We start from the raw sequence: 24,796 nt of genomic DNA on the forward strand, positions 1-24,796 counted from the left end.
GCTGTAACCAATGATTTGATAAACCATTGTCATTTTACCAAGCCTTGTTCTTTAATCAAAGTATTGCAAGTACTTGGAAGCAGTGTTGATCCTGAAATAAAACTACATATATTTTGTAGCCCACATTTTTAGATGGCAATCCGTGGGGAGCGGTTACAGTATCTTGAACACGTGTTTAAATCATTCTATAGATTTTGTTGAGACAGCAGCACTTTTTAATTACTACCCCGCCCCAAATCTATATATAACTATTCAAACGCTGATCAATAACGATTTGTTAACAAATTTTAGATTTAATTATCTGACAAAGTACATACTGCAATATCAATAGTTATTGACAGTCTTTGATAATTTTAAAACTGCTTTAGATACAACACCATATCTGTACATGTAGAATAAATAATATTCTTATTACATAATTCATAAAAATATTTGTCCAAAAGTGTAAATAAAGGAGTTTAATTAAATCGGACAATTAAAACGAAATACATCGTGTCACAGTTTACACAGCCTTTCATTAAGAATTTGTTTGCATATATACATATGCGTCTTAAGATCAAAACTATTGATTAATATTTTAGTACTTTATAATGAATTGCGTGAATGCATGTATATTTAAACATGACTTCAACAAGATACGACGCTGGTTATCAACGAAAATTTTTAAATCATTTATGAAATGTTGAACATGTACAATTCAGGCAAAATGACCATGTGTAATAGTATCTCTTTTCTTTTTTATTTATTCACTACAAGAGTCGCACTAGGTGCTAGTATAACGGTAAACGAACTCTACCAGAGAAACAAAATGGTGGTTTCCAAGACGTTGGCGGAAATTCCCGCCATTGGAATCAACACGTGTGCAGCGGAGTGTATAGCATTCACCGACTGTCTGTCTATAAACTTCAACACAGAACAAATGGTGTGTGAATTGAACACAGAGGATGCCAATATTGTTGATGACACTCAACACAAATATATGTATGCGACCAAAAGCCAACTTCAAACCGCTTCAAAGGTAGGAAATATATACACTGAAATAAGTAATAAGTTAATGTAAACATTAAATGATGATCCGAGAATGTTAAATAGTGATGATCACAGTAAATATTAATATCAAAGTACTGAGAGTACTGAAAAACGGGGTCTTGAAAGTTTGAATTTGAAATTGTCCTGGATTTCCTCGAATAAACTTCCAAAATTTATGAGTTTGAATAAGTTGTTATACAATCTATGTTAATTCGGCTTTTTTGCATTTGTCTGATACTTTGTCTAAATTTTACTCAATCCCGGCCTTCATAATTGTTAAAAATTGACACAATGTAATATATTATGTAAAATAAGACCCCAAGGAAAAAATTTAAAAATTACTACTTACCGGGAATATCAAACAACTATATCAAAGTAGATAATTTTAATCATTAGATTTATTCAATTTTGTGATCCAAGAATCCACAAGTCGGACGGTATCCATAATAAAAGTTTTATGAAAACCCCGAAAACTTTAAAACTGCTGAATTAACAAACAAAGTGAACATTTGTATACCGATAACAAACAAAGGCACCTGACGTTAGAAATATTTTTTTTACAAAATGATTCCAAGAACTTTGACAATAAAAAGATTTGTCACGGTCGCCATTTTGATTTTTAAGACCGACTTATCTGACACGATTTTCTTCATTTGCGATTCATCAAAATTAATAGGTAAAAATAAATCCGTTTGCTACTTACTACTTTTTTGTGTAAACTCGTGCATCACCTACACGAATTACGATACAACCATTCCTTTCATTAAAAATCATACTCCGAAAGTCAGAGACATAAATAACAGAGATTGTTAACTCTGCCATTAGCGTGTAAATGTTACGGGACCAACCTTACTTTGAGAACTACAAGTGCAACAGCAATCTTGTATAAGTCATTAGATTTGAACCTGATTGAGAACATGAACCTGTAAATATTTTAAGCATGTTTTATTAATGAAATATTTACAAAAACTCTTTATTTATATAGTTTTTAAATTACTTTTTTAAAACTTTCACAAATTAATGGTAATGCATTACTATACTCATGTAATGGTAATGTAATGCATTACTTCAAGAAAATTAAGTAATGGAATGGTAATTTAATGCCCTAATTAATGAAGTAATGGTAATGTAATGCATTATTTTACAATGTAATTCACCCCAAGCCTGATTCCAACTAAGCTGGAAAACGATAAGAATGTATATATTATATGATGTATAAGTCTTCCAAAATGTATAACCTATTATAGATTTTGCTTACAATGCATTGCTTAAAATTTAAATTCAGTTTAATCAACTAAAGAGCCAACGAACGAAAAGGCAAATTCAGACTTGTTTTTATTTTCTTTGTACAAAATTCCTTTCGAGACGAACAGCAGTCATACCGCAAGTAGACTGGAAGCCAATGAAACACCTCGATTTTAACTTCGGCTTGGGCATGAAGTTTGGTAGTATTAAGGTGAAAGTTTGTCAAAATAAAATTCACAACTTTTCAAAAATGGCACATTGCGTTTGGGAACTTTATTTTCGATTCTACCATTAACCTCTTCTATTGATTAATGAGCTCGTACACCAACTGAATCGTCAACGGCGCTGTGCATTCATTTACGTAACTCATTCCACATTTGAACCCGAGCAAGACTATTTTGATCAATAAAACTATTTGTTTATTTTCTAAATAGAATTTTGTTTATACATAGAGGACTTAAAAGATTTAATGCGTGGTTTTTACAATACATATTTACTGAAATGCAGGAAAACTGTCTGCACTATTTTCTTACGCGTAGACTCAATTCATGTGTTCTACGTGTGCCTTCCGGTTTGAGACTTCGGCTGACAGTAAACCAATAGACGGGGTCAGGTGACCCCGTCTAAAAAACCACACACACACATCTTATTTGATCCCTATAAATGACTATATCCAATTTGACATCATTTTAAAGAGGAAGTCAAGAGCTCGTTTAATTCCATTTTTGGAGAGGCATTTGGAGAGGCAATCTAGATATATTTTATTTGTCAAAAATGGACAAAACTCCGAAATTTGTTCCTTATTTCCTTCATATTTCGGGATTACTTTTTCCATGATTTAACATAGAATCGTAAGAAATTGTTTAATTTTCTACATAATTCCTTCAAAGCCTAAAGTACGGGAAAAAGATTCTTCAAACCAATTATGACGTCATTAAGGTTCTAGCACCAAAAGAGGCACCCTGGAATCATTGACTAGATCTTGACTTTAAAGTGCAAGAGATTTTAAAAATTTATAATTTATTTTTTTCTTTTTCCTTGAAACCTCGGTATGTTAACATGCAAAAAAAGAAAACAAACAAATATGTAGAGTTTTAATACCTTATGCTGATTTTAACAACCCTCATTTAACCAAATGCAACATGGTTAGAAAACACACTCTTGTATGCCAATTACTTTTCAACTATATTCGTTAGTTATCCTTCTTTAATTAGACGAAATATTGATTACACTTACTAAGAATCGAAAAAGCGTCAATTCGCTGTGCACGTAATGCCAGAGTCACGGTTTACTTATAAGGTAATGTTAACGGATGTCCAACGAATGAAAAAAGACACCAAAACTCAACGCATCATAATCTAACAGTACGTGTCAAGAACACTGTGCCGGATAATTATGCCAGTGCAAAGGTGCATTCATTTTTGCACCCGTCTAAACTGCATGTATCGAAACATTCAAATATATGTACCATATGATTTACAAATGCTTAAGGAATATATAACCACCTTTGTTATTAATGTAGAAATGGATTCCTCTAGGAAAATCATTTTTTCTCATAGAAGAAACAATTTTTCTACAGAATATTTGGAAATATATGGAAGGAAAATAAATTAAGATAGGATTTGAACAAAAACTCCTCCAGGATTTTAAAATCCGATAGGTATAGGAAGACTACCCGTTTGAATCAAATTTCTGCAGGAATATGTTTCTCCTATAGGAAATTGACTGTGTTTGTGTACATTTGTATATACCGATTTTGAACCTCAACTATCAGTGAACTGGTCTTGAGTGAATAAAGAATTGAAATTGAAATTTAATTTTTAGGATTTTTAGAAAATCCTAGATGATTTTCAATATTTTCTGTAGAAAAGTTATTTACTCCAATGGGAATTAATGTTTTCCTATGAGATATTATTTTTAAAGGTAAATATACAAATGTATCTCACCTGTCAGATGAGGCACAACAAAAGTGGTTATATACTCTGTAGACAATGATCTACTAGTATCTGTTAGTGAATATGGATTTTTACGAAACTGTGTCTTAAGGCAAGCGGGTGCAAAAATGCCACCTTCGCAATGGCATAATTATCGGACACAGCGTTCTGAATGTTAATTCAAAAGTAAAACTTGATTGATTTCAAAACTTCAATTTTTTTTTAAATTTTTTTTTGGACATGTGTCAAGCAGAATTTTTTTTCCTGGTTAAATGCACTACGCTCAACATTTTCTGTCGGATAGTAAATTCTTCGCATGAAAACAAAGTAGAACGGATTAAAAATAAACATCTCACCAAGTCAAAGGTTTTTGATCCGCTCCTCTCCTCACAAACGTTTCTGAGGAGCGGAGTGGACCGAAAACTTTTGGCTATCGAGGAAGTAAAAAAAAAATCGACTCTGATGCCGGTAACATATGAGCCTTGACGTAAACTCATTAATTCGATAATTTTTCTTTACTTTCACAGGACTGTGTGAATTACTGCGATGTGACCTGTCCTTCCAACCACAAATGTGTTAATTATACAAAAGGAAAGGCTACCTGTATACATACCAGTAAGACGTTATTTTAAAAGGATGAATTATATCTTTAACCGGCATTACATGTAACTTTAAGTGCGATTAAAACTTTTTTTGTTGTTGATTTTTGGGAGTTGATTTTAATCAACTCTCCTATGCAGTTACTCTGGCAAACCGAAAGTGAAACAGTGTTTGGACCTAAGCACAAATCACCACCGCTGACAAGACTTAGTTCTTGAAAATAATTGAAAAATTCGATGTAATGTATCCTGAAGCATTATTTTTCAAAGAAACTTATCTATGAACACTTTAGAAATAGTCAGAATTTATATAATACGAACAAGTTAGATATTTTTGTAGTCTCATGTATTCCTACGCCAGAGTTTAATATAGTCTCGTTCAACCAAACGTTCGGCTGTCTTCGTAAATCTCCGACAAGCAAAGAGGCTCTCTTGCTTGTCGAAGATTAACGGAGACAGCCGAACGTCTGGCTGAACGAGACGGGAATTCGATATCAATAGTGCTTGGATCCATAAATCTTTTAGAATTGTTTCGATTACTAATACATAGTTTAAAATCTATCTTTAAATATAACACAATATGATTCATATGGGGTTTCTCGAAATTCTTGTCAGAAAAGTCTAAACATTCATATATAAAAAAAAACCGTAATTCAAATACAGACTAGAAACTAATTGCCATGCAAGATAAGTTGATTTTAAAATAAATGATAATCGATAAAATCAACTCCCGTCAGTACTTTGATTAAATTAACTACTCTGCCAGATTGTGGAGAACCACCAAACCTTGGAAACGGTAAAGTGAAAAACTTCTCAAGAGGGAGGTTGTTTGGTTCAGTAGCAGTCTACTCGTGTGACAACAATTACGGTAAATACGGCCCCACCACGTCAACCTGTTTAATGACTGGGGTGTGGACGGATGTTGGACAATGCCTACGTGAGTGCATTAAGACACGAACAAGAGGAAATGGTTTCAAAACTTGAAATGCTAAAAAATAAGAGAACTTCATACAATTTTTTACCGCTGTTGTTTTGTATTTTAGAATGTAGTCAGGCTCCGCCATTGCTGAATGCCATATCCACAAGTGGTATTAGCCAAGCTTATGGAACCGTCTTTACACACACTTGTAAATCTAATTTTGAGCCAGTTGGTAATATTTCTACCGAATGTAGGGTCGACGGAACGTGGTCTCCCATCACAGGGTTTTGTAAAGGTAAATCAGTATATAGGTTCTTTTTTCATATTAACAATTTCTTAAAACTAAAACCAGACAAGAAATTTCTTTGAAATATGCTAAGTTTTAAACGAATGAATAAATAAAGCTTTGCTCCATTCATACATGTGTATGTTATAATGCTTATAATTTATAATTTTATATAATTATGGGATCCGGGCACTTTACCTGTTCGGGCGTAACGCTCGGCTTCTATAACGCAGTTTGATCGACATACCTTAGTTACGATGGTCTTGCTTGTAGAATCATGCAAAGCGGGATTCATTGAAGAAGTTGACGGATCAGGAAGACCAATAGGCTTATGTTGGCAAATCTTTCCTGGCGGGGAATTGACGTATGCTGAAGCCACGGCCACCTGTCAGTCAAGATCACGGAATGGGCAGTTGCTGGTGCTTGACACGGCCTTGAAGAGACATAGGGTGCGATCGGCTCTGATGCAAATGTCGATGTCAGGTGAGTTAAAATGTATGGATATATTAATGTTAGATTTTAGAGAAAAAAGATACCCAATAAGAATACTTATTATTAATTTTATGGTGCACATATAAAGGTCTAACCTTTTTTTTTTAAATATAAAATATTGAATTATTATTTGAAGACTATTTCATATATCTAAATTTCAGAAGTCATATACATGTATTAAATGGCTTGAAAGTTTTTTAAACTAAGAATTCCTAATTCATGTATTAACCGATGAAATGAAACAAACATTTTACAATTTCTCACAATCAGAAATTAACCTTTACTTTAATTAACTTGTTTTTATCTAAGCCTTAACTAAATATTCTTTATATATATTTTTTTGTCCAATTGAAATCCTGTGCAATCTTACATTTCATTCTTTCTTTAATTAAATATAGGTAGATTTAAAGCTTGGGTGAATGGTCAATTCATTGGAACAGGTTACCACTATAGTACAGGCGGGCCGTGCGTCGGTAACTGGAAGTCGGGAGAGCCGCAACACTCCAAACCCGACAAGTGTTTATCTGTCTATTTAAATGAAGACTACCTCTGGAAAGAAATAGAATGTAAAGATCACCTCCCCTTCATCTGTGAGTCAAACATATATTGAGACAAACATAAGTAAAGAACCATCATCAAAACGAGAAGAACATTTCCAGAGACAGAATATAGATTTTTTTTTTTCAATTTTATTTTCCCAGACCTATAACTATAACATATAGTTCACCCTACTCTAATCTTAATGGTAGCTGTCAGGGATGGGGCCCTGACTAAGCTCCAACCTAATACTGAGAAGTAAAAGTTTTTCTACATCATTTCCCTGGATGAAACATTCAATGTATTTATAATAATAGCAATAGTACAAAAAGAAAGATAAGGGAAAAACCCAACATTTCAAAGATAAAATACATGGATAATTTCTTTATTAAATAATATTTTATAGCTTAACAAATCATATGTTATAAATTATGGCAGATCGAATGGTCATTTTTGCTTCCCTAATGAGAATAAAACTTAAGACACAGGTTTCATTGTAACATTTATTGTTTATCCTTGCTAATTGTAAACATTATAGAAAAATTAAATTAAAAATAAGCGAGGGCTTTAGTTAGCTACTGATTGTTTCGCACATAACGTGTTTATTAATTGCTCACTTTTATAGAAGAATATATTAGAAAATTAATCAGAATATTTATACAACATGTATAATATCATTTTGAAAAAGCAAAAATTGTTTAACAGTAATCCATTCAGAATGCACGTAAAACCATATAATAAGTCTACACAAGAGATCAACACTTTTAAACATAATTTCATAATCTTGTAACATCCGTATTCGAGTCTACTGTTGACTCTCCTTTTGACAGCGGTTTGTTGTGCGAGTCATTCTGGGCCATGCATTTGCAATCAATGACTCGTTTGTTTAAGAAAAAAGCTACAAATATTGCAATTCCTTGCATACTGTTGATTAAAAGGTGGGGGGGGGGGTTACATTGAAAAATATAGAGAAAAGACTTTGACATTTTCCCATCAAAAACAGAGTGGTAAAACAAGCTTAAACTTGTGTGGAGGCATCCTCCGGTAAAGACTGGGTAGATTAATGTTTGTTTAAATCGTGATTTTGGGGGAAGGATTAAGTCACGGGGGGGGGGGGGGGCAAATTTTTACAGAGGAATATAGAGAGAAAAAACAGTAAAAAATCTTCTAAAATCCATTTGCATAGAAAAGCTGTAACTTTCGTGAAAGCAACCTTAGGTAGTGTTGATTCAAAATCGTTAAAATCAAAACCTGAAGGAGTAGAGTGGGGCCACATTTGTTACAAAGGATTTTATCTAACAAAAACTGAAATGTTATAATATATAGTTTTACATACTAGTATATGCAAGCATTATAACAAATTGCTGATTCTTTAAAATTGCTTATACTTGGGTCCCTGAACGATTCTTTGGCCTTGCAAGGGGTTCAGCGTTCGAAGTAGGTTTATATCCCATATTTAAACAATTGTTTAATGTCTTGTTGCAAACTGAATGCTTAGCATGTGATATAACTTTAAAATTCTCCTGTTAAAAAGGGATCGGACTTGGTTACAAACATAAGAATATCCAAGGGGAAAATATGAATTTTTATTCATACAGGATCGTGTTATACTTCCTTGTCCAGATATTTGTATTATGACTCCATTAAGCTGGTTTTATAATGCCTATTGTTGCTCAGGGGAGCGATGTGGCCCATGGGCTTCCTGACAATATTTTAATTGTCAATTTTAAATTTGAATTTTCAATAAAAAAAACGACTAAGAAACCTCTAATCAATTATTGCCATGACATATCAGAGTCTAGAATCTATTGACATCCCTTATTTTTAAAATAACTTTATTGGTAAAAATATGGATAAGTAAGAGGAAAAAAATTAGCATTTGATTTTATTCTTTTATTTATTAGCAATTTAACAAAAAAATTATCAGCTACAAAATCCATACAGACACAATCACAAAAAGGAAAGTTGACAACATTATACAAAAGCATCAACACAAAAATACATTGATTTATTCTAAGTTAAACCTAATGTCCATTTCAAATTAAGATAAATTGTCCTAATTATTTACAACAGCTTTGCTCCAAATTGCTAGAATTTAAAATCCCGACTACAGAACTTGAGGACAACTACAATTGTGCCAGGGTCAGAAGAGTGTTTAATGATATCTTTTTTTTTTAATTTATTTCTTTTTTTTCAGCTTTACTGGGTGTTTGTTACAATGTAACGGCTTGTGAATAATTTTAGTTTACATTAATCTTGTGATAATATATATTTTTATTTAAAAATTCAACCTAAAGCCTATCAAAAACTATTAAGAAGGCTCGATTGTCGTAGCCATTTTAAGACTATGTTTGTCTCCTTTAGAAGAGAAGAACTCTTTATGAACACTAAGGGAAAAACCCAACATTTCAAAGATAAAATACATGGATAATTTCTTTATTAAATAATATTTTATAGCATAACAAATCATATGTTATAAATTATGGTAGATCTAATGGTCATTTTTGCTTCACTAATGAGAATAAAACTTAAGACAGAGGTTTCATTGTAACATTTATTGTTTATCCTTGCTAATTGTAAACATTATAGAAAAATTAAATTAAAAATAAGCGAGGGCTTTAGTTAGCTACTGATTGTTTCGCACATAACGTGTTTATTAATTGCTCACTTTTATAGAAGAATGTATTAGAAAATTAATCAGAATATTTATACAACATGTATAATATCATTTTGAAAAAGCAAAAATTGTTTAACAGTAATCCATTCAGAATGCACGTAAAACCATATAATAAGTCTACACAAGAGATCAACACTTTTAAACATAATTTCATAATCTTGTAACATCCGTATTCGAGTCCACTGTTGACTCTCCTTTTGACAGCGGTTTGTTGTGCGAGTCATTCTGGGCCATGCATTTGCAATCAATGACTCGTTTGTTTAAGAAAAAAGCTACAAATATTGCAATTCCTTGCATACTGTTGATTATTGAGGAGATATACGAGAACGTTGAAAAAGGGAGAAAACCGTCGATGATCTGAAGAACCCATGTTATCCCAGTTATTGTAAATAAGCGACAAAATATTACAAATTCATTCCTAACAGATTGATTTCCCGGAACTTTTGGAACATTTCTTATGGAAATAATTGTTTTGACAAAGAAAAATAAACTGCAGATACACATAACACCAAGAGGTATAATGAATGAGGCTAATCGTGAATAAGGATTGTCGATAAAGCACATCCTATTTCCATATCCAACATCGCCATTGCCTAAGACTAGCCATGATATAAGAATATTTAACGCTATTATCATGCATGGTAAACATGTGATAAAAACTATATATGCTTGGATGTTATTCAAATGATATCTTGAATTTGTGTTGGAAAATTGAAAACTTCTGTACATGTGAAACGAACTTACCGACATTGTTAAAAATGACACTAACCAAAAATAATGAAGAACTATACCAAACCCAACACATGCCCTTTTTTGTAAAGAACCAAATTCACTTAGCTGAAAAATAATAAGTGTAAGAGCCAGCGAGAGTATCAGTATCATGTTAATTTTTCCGGGTATTGTTCTCAAATCTTTTTTAAACACATAAATTAGAAATGAAATCATTAAACACAGAATGGAAATCGCATTAAGGATAAGCGTTATTGTTGACAAAAGAAAATCTCGTTTACGTTCTTCTAAAAAATACGTGACTGTGTCAGTTCCAGCGTTGAAGTCTTCAGCGCAAACCCTTGCTGATCCATCAGGTAAAAGTTCAAACAAATTGGAATCAAATATTTTGTTCATGCCATACACCACTAATTTTCCTAACTGTTGATCTACACGATATTCGTCAAGATAAAGTGGAACTTGAACGCAAGTCAATAGTTTAGATGTTCGAACAGTTCTATATTTTTGTCTATTTGCCACTACCTGATATTTCACAAACGGCGGTAGAGTACAGCGTAAGAAATAGTCGGCTAGATATATTTTATATGGGTTAAAATATAATTGTTTTGTGCTCATAGTGAGAGACAAGTAGAGATCAAATTTAGAATGTACTTCTCTTCTAGATATCACCATCTTAGTTGTAATTGCAAATAACCGCCTCTCAATATCAACTCGTTCTACAGCCTGTTTGATAAATATACCTACAGCTATGTTCCCTGAAAATTTTTCAGAAGATAACATTTGATTTGTTTTAAAGCAAGGATGGTCTATTTGAACAAACAAATACTCTATCGAATTTGATTCTATCTGAAGCCTTGACAGTATTGTTTGTTTAATATCTGCCGAAATGATGCCCAGTAGATCCTGAACAGGTAATAGAGAAGACAAGTTTCCTTGAAAATCTGATGTCAGAACATATCCTAGGTTTTTGGTTACTGTAAAAAGTGCTGGGCATGATCCATTACGAAGAAACTTTCCAGGAAAACAGGTCAAGTTCCTACAGTCTTCCTACAAAAAAACCCCAGAAAAATGTATACATATAAAATGTTGCAAGACTATTGGACTTAACGTTTATTGGTCTGATGATTTATTTCAATAACAAGAAAAGCTCACCAAATTCCTCATGTATGATTCCGTTGATTTACATTTATGAGATTCATTCTCCAGAAAATCATCACGAAGTTCAGAATACAAGAACAAATTCCTAAAGATTGGAGTCCACTTAAATCGTTTTGACGTTATTGAGTAATAACCGTCGCTTAGCCCACCCGAACAATCCACTCTATCCGTCCTGTTATTGCAATGTTTGCAAAATATATTCTTATACGGCGAATAGAATGCAATTTGAGGGAAAAACTGGCAACCAATTTCATCTCGATGATCGTAGAAAGACAGTTTTCCAGAGGCATTGCACTTACTTATCGTGATATTTTCTATCATTTCTGGGTTGCATAATGCACAGAACTGATTTTTATGAAGTTTACATGGCCTGTGCATGGCATAGATCATCCTAAAAGCCCTAGACGAAACATTTTCACAAGCATATATTATTTGGGGATCCTTAATTAGCCATTTCCCAGTTAAATTGCACTTATTATAACGTACTTGTTCTCTGTGACATAGAGGGACACTTTGGTGACCTTTACCCTTTGGAGATGAAATTGGTAAATATGTAATATTGCAGTTAGTATCTTTGAGTGTTACGACTAATTGCTTTATCGTAATAAAGTTCCTGTGGTCAATGTATTTTTTACAGTACAATTCGATGTTCCATGGTTTACCCAAATCAAACACAGGTCTTTGAGGCGATGTATTACATAAATAACAATACATGTTGAGGTATGATATACCAGTGGTAATATCACGTATTGGATAAGAAGAAAATATGTCACTTCCCTCTGCTCCGTCTTGACATAATTTCTCCATATACATTGGATACTGAAATTGCATGTAACAACCATTCGTGACCGTGTATTCCACATCTGGTTTGGTCCTTTTAAAATGCTCTCCAGCCAGTTGTTTTGAATGAATACATTCTGCTGGATATTGTAATGCAAAATCTTCACAACAATCATTATGATGAAAGCACGAAGGGTTACAAGTGCAGGAAATGAATAGATTTGAAAGGTTTTTTGGAATACCATGGCTGTTGCATACTTTGACATATTTCTTGAATGAGAAAGATTTATATATCAATTCTGTGACATTGAGTGTTTGGTTATTGTTAAGAATAATACCAGGCGTTTTCTGCTTCATTCGGTGTTCGGATTTAGGAATTTTGTTAGTCACTAATTTGAAATACTCTTTACTAAAATTGTTAATTATTATCGACATATGGTATAAATCCTTTTTATTAAATGTTAAAAAAACCTTTGTGCTGATTTTTGCAGATGCGTCAACATAGTTGTACTTAAAGTTATCAGGAGCATTGCAAATTCGACAAAATATATTTTTGAATGGGAAAGTACCTTCATTGAATCCAAAACGAGAGCAAGCTTGCTTGATATTTCTATCAAAGTCGTTCCACATTCCGGTAACATTGCATTGTGTTATTATGTCTCCTTCGAAGAATGTGGGATTACACATTCTACAAAACGGGTTTTTAAACAAGGTATCATTATTGACATACATTGATTCGCAAGCATATAACAAGTCATTGTCTTTTTTCTTCCAGAATCCGGTCTTGTTACACGAATCAAAATGAAACCCCTGTAGATGATAGCAGTTATATGCAGCCTTGTCATCGTGTGGTGCAAACTGCATGACACATGCGTGTTCTATTCCATGATCAACAACTTCTTTGAATGAAGATAAAAAGTTGATATCTAAAAACACTCGGCAATAAATGTCCAGATTCCAGAACTGATACGATGGTTCGTGATTGCATTGAGCACATATTCTATTAGCATACGTTAGATTTGTTAACATGCTAGTCACTGGAGGATACTTTAGTTTATCAATACTATTTGCCTCTTTTTCACACTTTTCTTTGATGGGTTGTTCTGTTCCATCAGGACATTTTTTAATCAAGAGAAATGACGATCTCTGTTCTCGACTTTCATCTTGCGTGGCGTTAACGAAGGTAACATTATTACATACTAGATCACTGTGTGCAAAGTATTTGTCTGGACAGCAATCTCCTCTACCAAAACACGAATTGTCACAGAAGCAATTGGGACACAATTTGTGACTTTTTGATATCTTAAACTCTGGTGTTCTATAACTGAACTGAGTAATGTTACAAACATTTTCTGGTCCACACATCGTGAGATGATGCAACAGTAGATTTGTAAAATTGATAGACTGTGAGTTAACAAGTCTAATATTGGTAAAAAAGTATATGCAAAATACAATTATAAGGCGATTCATCTTCTGCATTAAATGGTCTGAAACGTAAATAAGATATTTTGATTAAAGACATGTTTCAATTATTAAATGTTAACACATGTAAGTTTGAAATTATCTATTCTACTATATTAAATAATACACTTGAATTTTTTGCCTTTAATACCAATACATATATATTTTAAAAAAGAGTACTGTCGTTTGTTTTACATATTTTAAGCATTATTGTACTTGAAGATTACCAATTTGTTTTTATTTTTTTCAATCAAGCCTCGCTAATTAATAATAATAAATAAAAAAGTCAAAAAATTCCGGAAACCATCCAGATATTTTGGATTTTACAATCATGCGCATTACACTCACGCTTAATCCCGGGAGGCTTGTTAGTTTATGTTTCCCAAATATCACATTTGCATGGATAAGCTCAGAAACGATAATACAAATATGTGTAAATTTTCATTGGAAATTTACGATCTAATCTGTTCATCAAAGAAAATACGGGAGATAACTCTAACACAGTGCATTTACTACGAGAAATCTCGAGAGTTTTGAATGTCAACATCGTGTGTTAATTGAAGCGAGTTAAAAACGTTGAAAAGTGTTGAATTCTTCAATAATAGAAAAAAAAATGTTCAGATGAAAAGTATTTACATCCTCAAAATGGTTTATGAATAATTTGACAGTTATTTTTAATTCAACTTTATTAATTTTCTCCAAAATCGTTTCGGAGCAATTCTGGAATTTTCTGCTACAATACTAGTACATGGGGGATATTTTTAATCTGGCGAGGGCTTGTCCTACGACACACTTCGATTATTCTAACTAAGCAATTAATTTAATATTAATTAATAGCGTTATTGTAGGCTTTTATAAAGCTTGGTTATGTAAATGTCAACAATACGGTGTGTCGCTGTATCTATTTCGTAAATGTCCTATATCACGTACAGTGTCAACCCATGAACGCACGGGTCAAAGTCTAGTGTTCTTAAACAAAGCAACAAAAAAATACTCAACTCGTATTATCAAATACCAGTCGTCTGACAATTATCAATTATCAATGTAAACGACAATGAAATATTTTTATGACCATAACAATGCCAATGAAAGTGATAAACTAACTAAAGTTACAGTTACAATTATTCATTTTTAAAGCACATGGATTGATTGCTGAAATATTTCGCAACTGATAATTAGTATCTGCATTTAATATGCATCACGATTGTTTAATTCCGTTCATTGAAATCCTAAAAGCCTGTTTGAAAACATGAGCTAGCTTAAAAATTCAATAAAACTGACTTTCCCTACTGAATAATGCTTCACTTACAATTTGTATCATATTATTTCTTTTTATTAATTTGTATAATGAAATCAATTCAAACGGTCATAAAAGGAAATAGATTTTAATCAAAAGTGATTCCTATAGTTCGATAATTTATCTATTATGAATGATTAAATGCTAATTAAGTTTTCGACAGATGTATAATTTACGCACAAAAAAATTGTTTGATTATAAGGTTTTAGAGGGATGTCTTTACTTAGTATAAACAATTTTTTAGTGTCAATGCAAATTAGTATGTTGTTCAATCAGTTTGACGACTACACTTGCAAAAAAATCACCACTTGATTTAGAAGGTTATTCACAAAAGCCTATAATAATAAATAGATCGAATTTTCAAGATTTGTTTGATTTCAATTTACTGTATCGATAATACTTTGTTAAAATGTCAGTTTGCAAATGCAAGCAAACACACTTAACCACCCACCCACCCACGTGACTGAACATTTAAAGGCAACCAACTATAGTGCTATTTCACGGATTACTTGCCTCTAATGAATTATGTAACTAAAAGAAAACAGATACATGTATACATGTAGATAAAATAATGATACAGAAGCAATTATAAAAGGCTTAATATATTTTCGAAACTGTTTTAATGTTTATCAAACTTGTTCAATTGTTCGAAATGACCTTAAGTTGACCAGAAATATATCAATTTTTGTTCATTTTGTTTCAGTTCGGAAATATTTATTTATTTATAGACAAAACGCAAGAAATATCAAAACGATTTTGTTATTACGAGTCAGGAAAGTAGACAATTTTGGCAAATGAAGAATTGATCAAGTGAAATCTCAAAATTGCAGCAGTCTTTTTGCACATAGCTCACTCCGAGGAAAGTAATTTTTGCACAAGATTGAAAAATATGCACCATATTATTTAAACTTTTCTTTCAACACTCACAAATGTCATAAGGTTTTTGTTTAATACATAACCGGTGCTGTATAGGAGCTTTTCCCCCGCAGTAGCTTCCCCCCCGGAAAACCTGCAATATACTAGCCTTTCCCCCTTGGGGAATGCAACTATATAGTAGGTTTCCCCATAGTAGGGTTTTCTCCCTCACGTTTTTGATTCAAATTTTATAATTAATATTTATTGAACGAAATACAAATTCAAAGCAGAGCAACACGGACCTCAAATAGATAGAGGTAGGATTAGGTGCCTAGGAGGAATGAGCATCCTCTGATAACCGGTCACATCTGCCGTGCGCTCTTTGTCGTAATCGGGGGGGGGGGACCAGAAAAGTCCGTTGACAATTAGGTGATTAATTATGGTCTAACAATTAGTATGGAAAACGTCAGTCAGCATGCGACGCAGTGGAAGATTGTATTTGCTGACATGGTTGTTGTATCGACCATAGAACTTAGTACTCAGTAGCTTGCTTCGCCTTAGAAACTGTTCAGACGAAGAACATGCCCTTGCGTATCGAATCAACTGAGAGACAAATACACCATATGCAGGTGATGAAGGTATATTGCTACATAAGTAAGGAAAGTTGACTATAGAATATTGAAATCATCGCGTTTATCATAAAGTTTTGTTGTTAGGTTACCATCAATGTTCATTTCCAGTTAAGTATTCAAATGTGAAACAGATAACGCAGACTCTGTGGTATCTTTTATTTCAAGTTCACTGGGATATATCGAGTCGATGTAAGTATGGATATAACAATTGTTAATTGAAAATACATCGTCGACATACCTAAATATAAATGTTAAGTTGAAGGCGAGTTATTTATTTTTTCACGTACAAGTTTTACTGCGAGTAATTTATTTTTTCACATACAAGTTTTTGAATAAATTCTGCTTCATAAGAATACAAAAATAGATCCGCTAACAATAGGGCATAAATAGTACATGTACCCATGGGAATTTCAACAGATTGTTGGAACTTCTTTAGGCAATTATCTGATAAATAACATAATTTGACAAGATATACACTCATATGCTAACAAGTGACGATCCGGCTGACTTGATTAATTGTTACTCATTAAGTGACACAGGTTAAATCCTCGAAATAAAAAGAGTCTCTTTTTCTTTCAATTTTCTTAAAATGGACGAATTGCATTTTTTTTTTAATTTCTGTAAAAGGAAATAAGTAAACAAAAATAATGCGCACGTTCAAATGTTTCTCGGAGATGGTTCATTCGAATTAAAAAAAACTGTATACTCTATTTAAAGATTGTTTCATCAATCCTATTCAAAAGTAGTTCAAATAAATTGTCTCTAGCATTTACATAATTCTTGCAAACAGGAAAATAAGAAAAACATCCTCCTTTTGACCACAATTAGGTGATTCAATAATGTTTGTTCTGTACAGATCATAATTCAAAATACAACAGTGTCACAATTTGGTATGCAAAATATAAAAAGTGCGTTTACCGAATGAAAATATTTTGGAAGTCGAGGAATACTTTCACCAAGATTTTTCTTGAATATGTTAAGAGACGTTCCTTCCCTAACTTCTAAATAGAGAAAATTCCATTTCCAAATAGTATCAGGTACAGATTTTTTCTTATAAAGTTCTAGTCTGCTGATTGGAACAATATAATTTTCGCTATTTCTCGTGTGATATTTTAAAACATTTTTTGTTACAGGAGGAATTATGTTGCTCAAGTACTTAGGTTCTTGATTTGTATGAATTGTAAACATGGTTATTAATTTAGCCTTATTACGTCATTTCGTTTGGTCGATTGGAGAGCTGCAAAAGTAATCCTAATTTGCTCGTTTGCAGGTAGACAATGGAGATCTGCAGGGGATATTCAGTACCAGTTCTGGAGGTAGCAAACAAATACAACAATGTGTTCCTAGCCAGTTTCTTAGTAGAGATTTTGTAGATTCTAAAATGGGTAACCCACTAACTATCCTTGCAGCACTTATTTAAACTTTTTTTATCTCTCCATGTCAAACATATTACAACCGTCCCATACTTAGAAAGCATATTCAAGAATTGGTCTCATAAATGTGATATACATTTTTGATAAATTTGTTCTACCTAGAGTAAACTTTAGTTTTTTTCAAAAGTCCTAATTTTTTATATGCACTATTTACTATATTATCAATATACAGTGGCCTCCAGGTATAACGAGCTCGGATATAACGAGGTACCGCTTAAAACGAGATGATTGTGTGGTCCAAAATTATTTCTTTATTATTTCTTTATTATTTCCTTTTTAAAAATACTGGATACAACGAGATCGTTTATAACGAGAGTCCGTATATTACGAGGTGAAAAATTCTGCACGTTAGTTGTACGCGCTATCGGATATAACGAGGTACTCGCTGCACGCTTGATTACACACGTTGGTTCCAGGTAACTAACGGTATGGCCATGTAGGTATCTATACCCAGGACAATAGATTATAGGTATCCAGAAATAACAATGAGTTGTTTTTATTGCAATGTTCACAGTCATGGCTTCGAAGTAAAAGAAAAGGAAAACAATTTCGCTAGAAACAATAGGACTTATTTAGATATAATTTTTGCCCGTTAGTTGTAAACGCTATCGGATATAACAATGAATGAAAAATAAAAGTGAAATTGCAAAGGACTATGGATAAACTTCGAGTACATTTAGTACAATTTTTTAAAAAATGATTTAGGAAGCTTGGAAGAGTTAGCGGATTTGTTGAGAAAAGCGCGTGACTCTAAAATTACCGATACTGACATTGGGCCTTCCATGCAAGTGTTGATTACCTGGTTATGGTATTAAATTTCGACAGAGATACTAAGTTAGTTAAATTCGGAGTGAAATTAAAGATGAAGACGAGACAGACACCGACAAAGGTGGCGATGATATCGGTGTGTCGGCAAAAACTCGAGAGTTTTTACAAAAAAAGCATTAAATGCGCTAACGATTTTGAAACCTTTTTCATGCCAAAAAAAAACAGACATCGAAGATTCCACATACGTGTTTTTACAAAATTAAAACCGATTGACGTTATCGAAACTTACCAGAGAATTTAAAAAAAAAAAGGAACGGACAATCACACAGTTTTTGTCTCTCTTGAAGTGAAAGTACCACGTGTTTAAGATTGTACATGTAATTATTCATGGTCATTTACATGAATACTCTGTAAGTATGGTACTTTTCAACAAAGTTGGAATAAATTATACGTATTTATTTAATTATCACTTGTTTATAAAAGTCATTTGAAATGTAAAGAACAACGATCACGTGTCACCTTGGGAAATGCCAACCTCGGATAAAACGAGTATCGGTTATATGTCCCCAGCATCTAGTTATACCCGGAGGCAACTGTATTGAGACCAACTTAATACGTTAGAAAAAAGTAATCCAAGATGTGTGTGGGTTGAAACATACTCCAGTTGACACCCTTGAAAAAATAGCATTGGAAATTCTTCTACATGTTTCTTTCTTTGTAAAAAAAAAACAGCTTTTGTTTTGGACGTATTAAATTTCAGTAACCACTGGTCAGACCAGTCGCTGAGAATTTTCAGATTATGGTTTAATAAAATTTCAATGTTTTTTAAATATATAATCACAATGCTGTAATGAATTATCATCAGCATAAAGTCTACAGAATGATATCATTTTCGTTGCTACATCAATAATGTAAATAAGAAACAATAGTGGTCCTAATACTGACCCTTGAGGAGCACCAGCATTGATACATAAGGTTGTTGACAACTTGTTTTTGTACACGACTTTTTGTGTTCTATTACTTAAATAGCTGTTAAACCATTTTAAAAGATGTCCACTTATACCATACGTTTGAAGTTTAAAAGTAAAGCTTCGTGTCCGACCTGTCACAAGCTTTCGACAAATCACAAAAACTATACAACACATTTTCCCATCTTCTTTACTTTTGATAATGGTATGATATGTTTCTAATAGTTGAAACACCGTTGAATGGCCAGGCAAAAAACCTGCCTGGTATTTATAGAATAAATTATTTTTCGTGAACAAAATTGTAAACATGTTTATAAAAATAATTCTTTCCATAATTTTGCTAACGCAGCTTAGCAGGGACACCAGTTTGTAGTTATTTGCAACAGATGGATACTTTTTTTAAAGAGCGGTAATACATGGGCTATTATTTAATCATTCGGAAATGAGTTTTCTACAAGCGATTTGTTAAAAAGCATAAATAAAGGTTCTGAAATGGAAATTTTTGCATATTTCAACATTCTATGACTTATATTATCAGGGCCAATAGCCTTATTAACATCCAAGATTGATATAATGTCAAAAACTTCTAAACCTCTATGTGAATGTCTGAAATATTTTTATTACACATATAGTATAAATTTGGTAATGTACGATTCCAGTGACCGACGACTGAACAATGAGTAGTGGTCAGTCCGTAGACAAAGACATGGTCTCTTTCAAGTACACTATCTCATTTCTTTGAATATTTGCTAATTTTTTAGGGAATTTTTGGTTACTTACTTATACATATGAAGTTTGTGTCTTTTTTACCATCACCTTTTATCACACCTTGGTGAAATTTGTGAAAATTTACATTTTTATTCGAATAGCTTCAACCAAACCAAACCGAACCTTTGCACATGCGTACATTTAGTTTCAAGTGATGCTTTATATCTGAAATTTTTTATGTTGAAAAAATTAAAACAAAATACCTTTCTCAGTATATGAAATGGAATGAGTTTTCTAGTTTGAAATGCATTTCACAATTAATCTATAATTTCATTTGATTTAGAACCCTATCAAGAGAAGTGAAAGAATTAGTTTCTCGACAAATCATTGCACCCGGTCTCCCGTTTGTACGAAAGACGAAGAGGGCCACAATATTTTTATCCCGTAATAACGAGATCTTTTTTTCGTAATAACGAGATAATTAATTCGTAATAACGAGATCTTTTCCCGTAATTACGAGTTAATTATCTCGTTATTACGAGAAAAAATCTATTTAAAATGTCTACCCGGGACTCGAAAATTAGCAGGAGGAACAATGACCATGCGGCTGATATTGGTTGAGAGTTGATTCAAGTTTGATACAGATTTTGCCAAGTCTTGTTGTGTTCATCATATTTTTATTAAACTCATTTATATTTTTCATATGAAAAACTTAATTCAGCTTTATCTTAATTCTCCGATATCAAAACAGACGCATTTTGTCGCTTAAACGCACTGTGACGTCTTCTATAAGAATATGTCCTTGTTATAACGTCATAGTCATCACTGTGTATAGGCATTGATGAAAACAAAAATATCCGTGGTATTTCGAAATCAAAATAAAAGGAGCAAAGGTGTTCCAAAGGGTGAAATAAAGTGTGATGATACAGAAACGTGATAAAACGTGCTTTCTGGAAAAGAAACCCTTTGTTTTATGCTAATATGTATTAATAAATGTATTTATTACTCTAAATTTTGGCTGATCAAATGAATATCATCTCAGATATTGCAAACTATTGCCACGAATGGTCCGCCATAATTATGACCGGAATGTATTTAACAGGGGAAAATCTACTATATAGTAGGTTTTCCGTGGGGGTAATCTGGCTATAAAAAGGGGGAAAACCACTATATAGCCGGCTTTCCGTGGGAGCAGATCTACAAAATAGTCATTTTTCCGCGGAAGGTGAGGGATGCCATCGTCAACACCACATGTTCTCCATTAACTAGCAGTAAGGGCGTTTTTTTCTTTTGGTTGATTATTGTGTTTGAAATAATTCTCCGAGGTCATTAAAACATAATAAACCAATGAGTTTTGTATGGATCATTAATGATTAACGGACATTTACGTTACTCATTAAATATGTCTAAGCTGTAAAAAAGTATAATCAATATAACCTTTTCAAAACTCTATAATGATGGTTTGGATGAAAATGTTATGTTTTAGAGCGGTTGTGAAGCGATTTCTAAAACACATCAACTAAAAGAAAATGTTTAGATTAATATAACCGCGTTAATTTATTCATTTTCAGTAAACAGTATAGTGGGTTTTTTTGTTTGTTTTCTTAACAACAAATCACCATATTCCAAATTCCCAACATGCTGTTTTCCAGAATTACATATTCTTCAATACTACGTAAAGGTGATATAAGAAAGTTGTAAGCAAGCAATACGATAATTGTGGACTTTGTTTAATGGTAGATATTCTGATTTTAGTGTTCCAATGGTGGATATTCCAAATACTATTTATAAAAACCTAGGTAACTTTTTTTAAAGTATCAGCGAAGGTATATAACTATAGAGATCTTTAATAATTTGATAATATATCATTTCATTGAACACAGTCACTAACGTGAACATGTTTAATTCGTACCTTGAAGGAGAGATATCTTGGTTATAAAACGTGTACTATATTGAATAACACAAAAATGAACTACATTTATTTTAAACTGATATTGAACTTGAATGATTGATAAAGATCAAGTGCAAATGTGGAAACCAACTTAACACCTGATATTTAGCCCCAAAAAAGACAAAACAAAACTATTAGTTTAGTTTAGTACTCATCTTAAACATGTTAGAAAAATATATAAATCACAAGTAGGAATAAGTATAATAAAAAAAAACTTACGCTTTTTTACAGGTGACAGGCGTTCAATTTCACTCTGATTCAAAAAATTTCTTGAACTAAATATACCTGTACAAACTAGGGTAATTATGCATTGTTTATTTTTGCAAAATGAAGTGAAGTATTGACATTTTTCCTGGAAGTGAAAAGTCTGAGAAACAGGTCACCTCATCACCAATGAGTTTAATTATCCAATATTTGCATTATTTGAAAGTCAATTTACAAAAGGACGATTAAACAAAGAAGGATTGATTGCCTCTGAACTGACTTGCCCAAATTTGATAGTTCATTTTTTGATCATAATGAAATGATAATGTTGGATATACTTTAAGCGTATAAATAAACAATTTAAAAATATGTCTGAATTGACACGTGGATATGTCATGAAGAAAATATTTCAAAAAATTGTTATCTTTCAGTTTTTCTAATAGAATTGATTATATTATCAACCAAACAGGGTGTATGTATATTCTAGCGATAAACAGGGATACAATAAAAAATAGAAACTTAGTCAATCTATGACACTCTGATGCAGAACTGACACGGAAGATAGTTACCAATTAAACATAATTGCTTTATTCGACATTTCATATACCAAAGACGATTAGCATAGGAGTAATGAAAACAACAATACAAACATAACCTCATACTGATTCTATTGTCGATATAGGCAACGGCTTCTTACAACAAGAGAGTCAGGCATCAATTAATTGCCTTGTTGGTCATACCCATACACTACAAGCAAGAATGATGCGCACTGCGAAGGGATGCTAACATGGACCTGCAAGATCAAATAATACAGATTAAATGCAAATACAAAGCCAAATAGGAAACAGTTGTGCACTACTGATGAGGCAAATAAACGCAATGAGACTATTCCAAATCATTGGCTGCGCCATCACAAGGGCAATCTCCAAACAGTGGGCCCAAATAAATGTGAACATTAGATGAGGAAATTTTATTACTTTAAAAATCTTGCCACAATAGAAATGAAAAAGAGGTAAATTAAATACGTTATAATAAAATGTGACCAACAGCATACCAAATACCAAAAAATTATACTATGTGCGAAATAAAATAGGGAATACCTTCAAAAGACTATGAGCAAAAACTCTATGACCCAACACTTACGCAGCACTGCTAAGGTCGAATTTGTGGTTGCGCCAATCAGAAAGTACGGGAAATGTTAACTGTAATATCACACAAACAACAATTTATCAAAAATGCTAAACATGAAGTAATTTGGGATTGCCATTGATTCAAACATATTAAACTACATTAAAAATACTTGTCGATGTGATCTCTAAATTTTGACGCATTTTACGTGGAGAGAGAGGCGGATCAATCAACTTTTTAACATGGGAAACTGCAGTTCATAAATATAGCTTAATCTTTAAACTATTATCATACCAATAAAGCAATGAGAGCTGCAATTTTCATGTAAAATTTGATAACGAAAATGTTATTTTCTACTATAATGACAAACAATATCATGGTTTTTAAATTTCTGTTAGCCATATTTTTGTGTAAAAGGCTGTAAAGAAGACTTGATTGGAGCAAAAATGAATTATTGTCGTCCTGTACAAAAATTGATTTGCTTTATATTCCTTAGAAGAGAAATCTTTCCTCTGAAAAAAAATAATGATTTTTTCAAATGAAAAATTGACAATAACAAACCGTGAACCATCTCAAAAATCCATAAAACGAAATACAAATTCAAAGCAGAGCAACACGGACCTCCAAATAGATAGAAGTAGGATCAGGTGCCTAGGAGGAGTGATCATCCTCTGCTGACCGGTCGCACCCGCCGTGTGCTCTTTGTCACAATTGAGCATGTCATAATCGAGTTAAATGTCAAAATCGGGAAAATGTCCGAATAGGGCAAAAACACAAATTAAATGTTGATGATTTGGTTTGTTTGTGATGGTCAAAATACAAACCTTGAGACAACACTGTAATGTTATGACGGACAGATGACAGACAACAATCAAATGATTGTTGAGATACGGCAAGAAGTGAACCACACGTTTGTTCTAGTTCGACATTTAATTTTTAAACTGGTACCTAAACTGGTATTACATGTATAAATGAAAGTAGACAAAGTCATATACGTACAACACTG

The 24,796-nt window shown here is 32.5% G+C and overlaps 2 protein-coding genes across 2 annotated transcripts; one reads left to right on the top strand and one right to left on the bottom strand.

Moving 5' to 3' along the window:
- The first annotated feature begins 497 nt into the window (after positions 1 to 497).
- Positions 498 to 7,910, top strand: LOC128166359 (uncharacterized). Its single transcript, XM_052831469.1, has 6 exons — positions 498 to 1,018; positions 4,736 to 4,823; positions 5,574 to 5,744; positions 5,851 to 6,021; positions 6,286 to 6,495; positions 6,903 to 7,910. The coding sequence occupies exons 1-6, from the start codon at positions 680 to 682 to the stop codon at positions 7,112 to 7,114; spliced, it is 1,191 nt and encodes a 396-aa protein (XP_052687429.1). The 5' UTR covers positions 498 to 679; the 3' UTR covers positions 7,115 to 7,910.
- A 3,418-nt stretch (positions 7,911 to 11,328) lies between these two features.
- LOC128166357 (uncharacterized) lies at positions 11,329 to 13,855 on the bottom strand. Its single transcript, XM_052831468.1, has 2 exons — positions 11,600 to 13,855; positions 11,329 to 11,490 (listed from the first exon to the last, which is right to left on the bottom strand). Exons 1-2 carry the CDS (start codon positions 13,853 to 13,855, stop codon positions 11,476 to 11,478), a joined length of 2,271 nt encoding a protein of 756 aa, XP_052687428.1. The 3' UTR covers positions 11,329 to 11,475.
- Between the last annotated feature and the right edge of the window lie 10,941 nt (positions 13,856 to 24,796).

Source organism: Crassostrea angulata, chromosome 10 (assembly GCF_025612915.1).
Source record: "Crassostrea angulata isolate pt1a10 chromosome 10, ASM2561291v2, whole genome shotgun sequence".
Taxonomy (NCBI): Eukaryota; Metazoa; Mollusca; class Bivalvia; order Ostreida; family Ostreidae; genus Magallana; species Magallana angulata.